Source organism: Apis dorsata, unplaced genomic scaffold (assembly GCF_000469605.1).
Source record: "Apis dorsata unplaced genomic scaffold, Apis dorsata 1.3 scaffold_130, whole genome shotgun sequence".
NCBI lineage: Eukaryota > Metazoa > Arthropoda > Insecta > Hymenoptera > Apidae > Apis > Apis dorsata.
Window position 1 is genome coordinate 413,992 of NW_006263423.1, and position 9,766 is coordinate 423,757.

Here is a 9,766-nt window from a genome sequence, read left to right on the forward strand (position 1 = left end):
ACTTAACTGCTACCCATATCACGAAATTAATAAAAAGAAAAAAAGGAAAGAAAGGAGAGAGAGAGAGAGAAAAAAAAAGAAAAAGAAAAAAGAAAAAAGTCTAAGGATCCCTCTTCTCCAAACCGATCCAAAATCCGTGATCAGGAGTTAACGAGAAATTCGTCTTGCTGAACTCGATCGACGCTCTCGTCTTCTCCGTCCGTTTGATACGGAATTTGCGCAGCATGTAAGCGATCAGAATCTTCGTTTCCATCAACGCGAAACGATTGCCGATACATTTCCGGGGTCCGAGGCCGAACGGCATATACGTATACGGGACGATGTTGCGCTTGTTCGCGTCGTTGAAACGTTCCGGATCGAATTTCTCCGGCTCGGGGAAATACTTTGGATCGTGATGCAGGCCGTAAACAGGGAACCAAACGATATTGTCCGGATGCACGATTAAATGATCGTAACCTTGCTCAGCCGGGGGCAATTCGAACTTCTCCACGCACAGCCTGTCTATGAAAACTATCGGTGGATATTTTCGCAATGTCTCAGACGTGACCATATCCATGTACTCCATTTTCAACAGTGCCTCGTACGTGATCATCCCGTTCCCCCCGTCCATGAAACGATCCACCTCTTCCCTCAATCTCTCCTGAACGGGCGGGTTAAGCGCCAGCTCGTGGGCAACGTAGCACATTAGAGTGGAGGACGTGTCGAAACCGGCGAGGAAAAAGATGAACGCCTGGGCCGTGATGTCATCGATGGTCATCCGATTATTCGTGGCTGCGGGCCGCCTATCCTTGTCCCTAGCCTGCATCAAAAGGTGAATCATGTCCGGCCGGACTATCCTCCTCTCGTCCCTCGCTCTCACGGTCTCGCGTACCACTCTGTGGAAGAAGGTGGCGGTGTCCCGTGAAAGGAACGACAATCCCGCCATCCTCGTCAAACGTGGATTCATACGGAACAGCATGAACTTGAACAATCGAAATATACCGCCGAAATTGGTCGCGTCCGCTCCTTTCACGTAAAACTCGTTCTCCCGATTCTCCATCGAGTTGACGCTTATACCGAAAGCTACGGTCGCTATCACGTCGTTGGTGTACCTCGTGAACGCGTCCTTCGCCTCTATCGAGCTCGAGAACTCGGGATGATCGTAAAGATAACGGACGAACTCCTCGGAACAATTGGACACGAGCTCGAACATGAATCTCATCTTGCTGGCCGTGAACGAGGGGCTCAGTGTGTTCCTCATCTCCCTCCATCGGTCACCCTTCAATGAGAACACGTTCTTCCCGAATATAGGGTCTATCTTCTCGTTGATGAAACTGTGATGATCGGGGAAATGGTCGAAATTCTTCACGGCTATCTCTTTGATCAGGTCCGGGTCGCGAACCACAACAACTGGCGTGAAACAGTCCATCATGCCGAGGTACCTGGAGCTCGGTCGATGTTTGTAAACGAGCGAACAGAAATTGGGAAGGGACATGCGGCGCGTGAATATCCTCCACGATGAGCCGAGGACGGGCACGGCCCCTACATGGGGAACCCGCCTCTTTCTCCAATAATTGTACTGATGGTGCAATAAAATGACGAATTTGGCGAGGACGATCGCCGTGAGGCCGATGGCCAACAACTTGAACGAAAAAAGGAACGTCGGTGACTCCATCGGCCACCAAGGATGGTTCACGAGCGTACTCTGTCTCTAGTGACTAGGAGGAATGTTATAAATATGGACGAATACATATACGGATTTATCGTTGCACGAGGGACAGAGGATGGAGAGGGGGGGTAGAATGCCTGTGTTACGTCAACCACGTGAACAAACTGCGTTCTTCCTCGTCTCGATATTCTGAAAATATCGTTTTGTAGCAATTGTCGATTCTGATCCGCGCGGGTGAGAATAATACAACAAAAAAAAAAGAAAGAAAGAAAGAAAAAAAGAAAGGAGAGAAGAGAAAAAAGAGGGATAAAAAGCGGGAATTAAAGAGGAATTAAATCGGCAACTGCACAATACCGTTTCGAAATTCTCCTGTTGTTACGCGTTTGATTTTTCGTACGGCGAGTTTTTTCCTCGTAAACCGCAATTCGAAATAACGAAAGATTCCCCACCATCACTAGATATTATAGATAAATTCTTGCTAATTTTGTTCCCCCCTTTTTTTTTTGTAAAATTAGAAATATCTATACGTGTAAAATATATACGTGTCGGATAATGGAAAATATTTGAAATTTTATTCGAAAATATTTATCTTTTCGGCAGAATATTACCTGAAGAAAGTGAAATCGACATTCAAAGTTTTGGAAAATGACTTTTCCAGTTATTTAAAAAAATACTCTTTAACGATAATTAAAAATAAAGCAAAATAAATTATTGCACACTATTGTAAAAAAACAAATTTTCAAGAAAAATCGTATTCAAGAAATGAAAAAATATACTTTGAAAAAATTGATTTCACTTTCTCAAAAAGATTTCCCATCTTAATAGAAAAAACTATATACTTCCTATATATACGATCAATTATACTTTACATATACACTATATATTATTCACACTAAACTTTCATTAAAATCAAAAATCTTTGGTCTATATAAATCTCCTTGCAAAATAATGTACGAAATTTTTTTTTTCTAATCAAAGTATCTAAAGTCTCTCCTTTCACCCAATCTAATCCAGATTCCTCCTTCAAGAGTACAAGATTATTTCTCTAAAAAACGATAAGTTTCTGGCGTCTTCTCGTTAAGTCTGATCGAAAATCGACGCAAAACCATCAAAATCTTGATTTCCAACGATACGTGTAAGGGACGATGTTACCCTTGTTCTCTTCGTAAAATCCAAGCTCATCAACTCGAGAAAATATTTAGGATCATGATCCAATATAAAAGGGAAAAACGATATCGCCGGGATATAAAGTTGCATCATCGTATCCAGCCTCTGGTGCAAATTTTCGCGTGCAAACTCGATCGACGAAAATCAAACCGGGGTACTTTCTAAGGGTTCATCACCATCCCCATATACTCCATCCTCGACAGAGGATTCCTAAGAAATTTCATCGATCTATCTCTTTCTGTAATCTTTCCTGAACATCCAAATGCAGGATCGGCTCGTATAAAACGAAACGCATGAAATTAGAAGGCGAAAGCCATCCGTATAGAAACCAATCGTTCGAGAAACGATATCGTCCATAGTCATTTTATCGATGGTAGACTTCTCTTTATTTCTAGCAATAAATGCAGTATATCCGGTCTAACGATGCCTCGTTCCTCGCGTTTCCTTTAAATTCCCAGATACAACACGACGAAGAAAGTCGATGACGTCGTGATTTTACGAATCACTCTGATTCCTAATACCTTTCATTAATCGTGGACACAAAGTCGCATAAAAATTTAATCGTAATATTCATAAGATTGGCAAAAATATTTCTTTCTCTCGTGAAGAGCTCGTTGTCTCTGTCTTCCATCGAATTCAAAAGGCGATAGACGAGATCACGTCGTTGTTGAACCCTTTCTTTCGTGTCCATCGAGGAGTATATATTCGGAATGCAAATAATCCACAAACTGTCGCGAGCAATTTCGAACGTCGATCTCATTTTGCTGATTGTAAAGGAGAGAGAGAATGTTCCTCATCTTCTTCGCCTCTCAGAAAAAAAATATGTTCCTCGTCGAAGATCTATGATCGGTGAAACGATCGAAGCTATCTCCAAGATTAATTGACGGATTCACGGCAAAGTGAAATCCATCGTTCCAACGATATCTCGCGCGTTTGGATGATAATTATACTTCTGTGGACAGAAACGGCAGAACTGGACCAACTAATATTCTTTCAGGATGAAGAATTTCCAAAATGGGCCAAGTCTGAATCGGAACGAGTCTGATGCGAGCCACGTTATTGTTCTTCCAATACGTCTGTTGCCTGGGAAGAACTTCGATAAAATCACGGTGATCAAAGCGATCACCGTTAATGTAAACACTGACGAGGTCGATAGAATCTCCATCGCACTCTCAACCGCAAATGACTATCGTGCGTGAGCTACAAGGTTATAAATATGAGCCGAGCAATGTGTACAGAGTTTATCGTTGCGGTAGAGGGAATGGTGTCATTATCACGTTGCTCCTCTTCTCTTCTCGTGATACGCTATTGGGTATGCACGAGCAATTTTAAGAAACTCGATGCCCCGATCAAAAAATGGGACAAGCGTACAATGAACTCTTTCCACGGACGATTTTTTTCTTTTCTTTTCTTTTCTTCTTTTCTTTTTTTTTTTTTTTTTTTTTTTTTTTTTCTTTGGCCGAACATCGATTCAATTTCGTTTTATTAATGCGACGGGATCGTGTCCCGAATATTTCGATGTTTCTATAAGGATTTCGAGTGAAAGTGCATCGAGTGATGCAAATATCAATTTGCATGATAATTTCGTAATAATTTTTCAATTTTTTTTTAATTAAAAGGAAAAATTATTATCAATCAAAAGTATAGATGCGAGAGTATATTTGCTTGTAACGGGAAATAATTTCGACGAAGAAAAAATTTTATTGATTAAAGATTACGATGATTTAAAAATGTATTATCATTGCAATTATTTATAGTAGAATATTATGACACGTGATAAGATTTCTAAAAGATAACAATATCTTTTAGATCGATTTTTGGTGTAATAATTGTTGATGAAACGTTGTAAGATTTAATAATTTATACCTATTTATTGCAATAACAATGTATATGATTAAATATATAATTAATTCATCTTTTTTATCAAGATATTGTACGAATAATTTATAAACATCCTCCTCCTATTATATCCTCCCCCTTTCGATTTTTAGTTTCAAAAAATTGAAATTAAAATTAGAATTTAGATTAAACTTTACCAGAAATACAACTTATCTTTATCGAATTATCCTTCGCCATCAAGCGTACCTCGATGTTATAAATAACGTAATAAAAGAAGGTAAGTTTAATTGTTTCTCTTCTCAAAAGTGATCCAAAAGCCATCTTTCGGCATCAATGTGAAATCAGCCTTCTTATACACAATGGGATGCTTGGTTTTCTCGCCAGGCTTTATAACGAACTTTCGCAATAGATGAACGATCAAAAGTTTGGTTTCCATCAACGCGAAACGATTGCCAATGCACTTTCTGGGGCCAACCCCGAAAGGTATGTACGCGTAAGGATCGACGCCATTCTTATTCTCACGATTGAATCGTTCGGGATCGAACCTGTCCGGATCGGGGAAATGCGCGGGATCACGATGGATCGCGAAAACGGGGAACCAAATATTTTCACCGGGATGTATCGTAACACCTTCGTAGCCTGGACCAGCTGGAGGCAAATGGAACTCCTTGGCGCATTGTCTGTCGATTAACAACGTCGGTGGATGCATCCTAAGGGTCTCTGATATCACCATCTCCATGTATTCCATTCCCAACGTGTCCTCGTAAGAGATTTCCATCCCATCGTCCAACAGGCGGTCCACTTCCTCGCGCAGCCTCCGTTGAACGTCCTGGTGCAGGGCAAGCTCGTAGACCACGTAACACATCAGGGTGGAAGTTGTGTCGAAACCGGCCAGGAAGAAGATGAACGCCTGCGCCACGATGTCATCGATGGTCATCTCGTGGGTGGATTTCTTCTTGGAATCGGTCGCCCGCATCAGGAGGTGTATCATGTCCGGTCTGACGATGCCGCGTCTCTTCCTAGCGGTCACCGTTTCAGAGATCACTCTCCAGAAGAATTTGGACGTGGCGCGGGACAGGAACGTGAGGCCTGCCATCCTCGTTAGACGCGGGTTCAAACGGAACAGCATGAATTTTATGAAACGAAACGTGCCGGAGAACGTGGATACATCGATACCCCTCTTGTAGAACTCGTTGTCCGGATCCTCGACCGAGTTGACGGTTATGCCGAAGGCAACCGTGGCGATCACGTCGTTCGAGTATCTGGTGAACACGTTCTTCGCCTCGATCTCGGAGGAAAATTCCAAACGATCGTGCAAACACGAGACAAAATCGCGGGAACACTTGGACACGAGATCGAACATGAATCTCATCTTGTTGGCCGTGAACGAGGGGCTGAGTGTGTTCCTCATCTCCCTCCATCGGTCACCCTTCAATGAGAACACGTTCTTCCCGAATACAGGATCCATCTCCTCGGTGACGAAGCTTCGATGATCCGGGAAATTGTCGAAATTCTTCACGGCTATCTCTTTGATCAGTTTTGGATCGCGCACGATCACGGTCGGCGTGGCGAAATCCATCACTCCGACGTATCTCGCATCCGGGTGATAATTGTAAATATATTTACAGTAATTGGGGAAACTGACGAGGCGAAAGAACACTCTCCAAGCGGTTCCAAATAAAGGACTTGACCGTACGTACGGAACTTTGTTCCTCTTCCAATAAGTGAACTGTGTGTACAGTATTGAAGTAAGCTTGGCCAAGATGATGAAGATCAAAGTAGTAAAGAGTAACTCGAAAGCAGTCAAATGTGACATTGTTACGAAGACACGTTAGAAACTGACTGTTCAAAGAATGTCGTGAATGGTAACAAATTCTCCTATATAATGGAAATGGACAAGGAGGGAGAGCAAAAATTTTGCAGGAGAACTATTCCGGATAAGAGGGTGTTGACCTCAGATTTTCAGATAACGTGCATTATAAGATTTCCTTTTACAGATAAATGATTTTTAGAAACAATATCAGCTTGAATTTTATAAAGGCTACAGATACGGAAATCAATTAATTCTGTCATGTGGAATTATCAGATATAGAGGGCATTTGCCTCTTTTCGTATCACAGATCGAATCGAAGATTAATCGTTGAAAGAAAAATAATATGTAACTTTAAACAAAGTTTCTTTAATTTGTAATTAATTATTTGATTCTTAAATATCGTATAAACGATTCAGTGATATAAATCGAAAATAATGCAATTCAATATTTTTTTTTATAATTGTATGCATACATTTTATAAAAATTATATATTATGTAATTTTATAAAAAAAAAATTATATTTATATTATTGATAGATGAATTATAATAATTTTGTTACAAATAAATAGTCTGAAATAGTTTAAAATTTAAAAATATTCAAATTCAAAATTTTCTTGTGAAAATCTGAATATGAATAAAATTTATATATAAATTTTTATAATTCTATCAAAATTTGTAAATATATATTGTAAATATATATATAACCATTTATAATAAAAAAACGACATTATAAAAACAAGCACAATCAGTGATTTTTATATAGTACGATTATAAATACAATCACTTACCAATGAAGACAAAAATCTGGTGGTGCGAGTACCGTAGTAACATTGAAATGGAGATAGTCTGAAATAATTAAATACATATTATTAGAAAATATAAAAAATCAATTAAATAAAAAATTATATCATTGTATATTATATTTTTCAATGTCACATATATTTATATATGTAATATCTGAATATTTAGAATAATAATATCTAAATAATTTAGATAAGAAGAAAAAAAATGTCATATTACATAATTACATTTTCTTTAATTTCTACAATTTAAATGTTTACATAAATATATTTTTTATTCGAAATAATAATAATAATAATAATATATTATCAATTAATTATAATAATAGTAATTATGATTATGTAATGAACATAATTTCAATAAATTTCTTTTTTTTATGTGAAATATCGATTAATATGTATCAAAGCGATAATATTTATTATTTCGTAAAAGAAAATTGCAATAAAGATAGGACACGAAGCAAATTGCAAATCGACAATCGCACTCGGTTACCAGGTTGAGAACGAATAGTGCAATTGAATTGCGAATGGTTCAGATTGAACTAGCACCTGACACCCCCGAGATAATTCACTATTTACTATGAGCAACCTTGATAACAGAAACATTTAATCGTACTTTGCAGATGCGTCAACAATGTTATTTATAAGAAAGGCGATAAAAAAAAAAGAGAATCTCGAATTTCTGAAAAAAAATTGATTTCACGTAAAATCGTTTTATAAATTTAATATATTTTAATCTTCTATTTTAAAAAGGAAAACAAATTAATTATTATTTTATAAAATTATTAATATTATATTATACATTTCTTTTTAATATTTTAATATTTCTCGAAATATAATATTTCAATCACTTTTAGAATTGTATACTAATTTCGATACAAATTATTTAAATAGGAAACATGAAACACGAAAAGACAGTTCAACGTTGAAAAAGATAACCATACTTTTTGATGCTTAAAAATTTTGTTTATTTTAATAAATTTCTTAATAAAAATGATTCATAATTTTATTAAATTTTCTTTAATTTTAAAATAGATCAAATTGTTAAAATAATCTAATATTAATCAATATAATATAAATAATATGATAATGATATCAAAAAAATTTTAAATAAATATACATACATATATGCATTTTTAGGACATCTTGTATGCGTCATATTGAGATGAATATGATGCACTTTAAAAATATTATTTAAGAAACAATTCATTATAAATTCACTATATATTTTATTCACAACACTGTTGGTTTAAGCAAAATAAAGCTTGAATTCATAAATAACAATTTGTAATAATTAACTGAATTTATTAACACTAATTTTAAAATTGCAATTATATGTCAGTACTACCAAAGTATATGACTACTAAAGTCAAAAGTCAAATTTATATCGTTATAATTATTATAATAAAAATATTTAATTAAACACTTGTATTATTATATAATATTAAAAATTCTGATATCAAATAAAATATTTGATTTCTTAGTTAAATTATTGATCATGCATTTTAGCATTTTCATATGTACTCTTTATTAGATTCGCAATTGTATAATACAGTACAATAGTATATTTAGCTTTTACATTTTTGTATTATATTATAAAAATTTATTCAATTTACTTCTGAATTATTCGAATTGTATTTATTTTTTATTGTTATTTTTATGAAAATAAAAATAAATTTAATTATTTCCAAATATTCTGATCTTTTTTTCAATATATTATATTTTTATCAAATTGTTTTTAAAAAGATAACCTTATTGTGATATTGAAAACAATAAAAATATATAATAAAAAAATTTAGATGAATTTAATAAGGAACTAATAATAGTTTTCTATTAAAACAAGAAAAAAAAAGCACAATAAAATAAAGGAAAACAAAAAAAGAAAATATTTTCAAGTAAATCGTATTATAGTATAAGATATCCATAGAATGTCATGTGCATATGACAGAGGAAATATGGGATAATATATAGATGTGCGACAGTTCTGTACACGTGACTCTATTGTGGCTTGACCAAAGGTAATTCCAAATAGTATCCCAAGCACTGAAGTAACATTCACGTGTTATGGCACGAGATTCATTTCTCATTTCAAACATTTTTAATACTTCATATGAACTATTAAAATTTTATAACATAATTTTATAATTTTATTAAAAAAAAATAATAGTTTCAATATTTCGTTCAACATAGAAAAAATTAATTTTCAAATAAATTGTTGTTTTAATTAAATCATAATTATATATAACTAAGAAGTACTATACAGAAAAAAAAAGAAAAAGAATCAAATCATAATCATAAAATATCATAATTTTATAATTTTAACAATATTAGATTAATCATAATTCCTAATGCCTTTTTTAAAAATCTATATAATTTAAAATCATTACAAAAATATTACAAAAAAAATATTATATATTAAATATTATAAAGTAATATTTCTTCAGTCATTAATATAACAATACTAAGATTAATTATGAAATAAAAAAAAAAACAATTGAA

General features: G+C 34.8%; 2 protein-coding genes across 2 annotated transcripts in view; both read right to left on the reverse strand.

Annotated features, from left to right (window-relative positions):
• Positions 1 to 9,766, reverse strand: part of LOC102673850 (membralin) — a 79,377-nt gene that overhangs the window by 65,348 nt on the left and 4,263 nt on the right. The window contains exon 8 of the mRNA XM_006612967.2: positions 7,256 to 7,313. Within this exon, the coding sequence (XP_006613030.2) occupies positions 7,256 to 7,313 (58 nt within the window). The remainder of the gene's footprint in view (positions 1 to 7,255; positions 7,314 to 9,766) is intronic.
• LOC102673451 (cytochrome P450 9e2-like) lies at positions 4,793 to 6,900 on the reverse strand. The gene has a single exon (XM_006612964.2). The coding sequence runs from the start codon at positions 6,468 to 6,470 to the stop codon at positions 4,938 to 4,940; it is 1,533 nt and encodes a 510-aa protein (XP_006613027.2). The 5' UTR covers positions 6,471 to 6,900; the 3' UTR covers positions 4,793 to 4,937.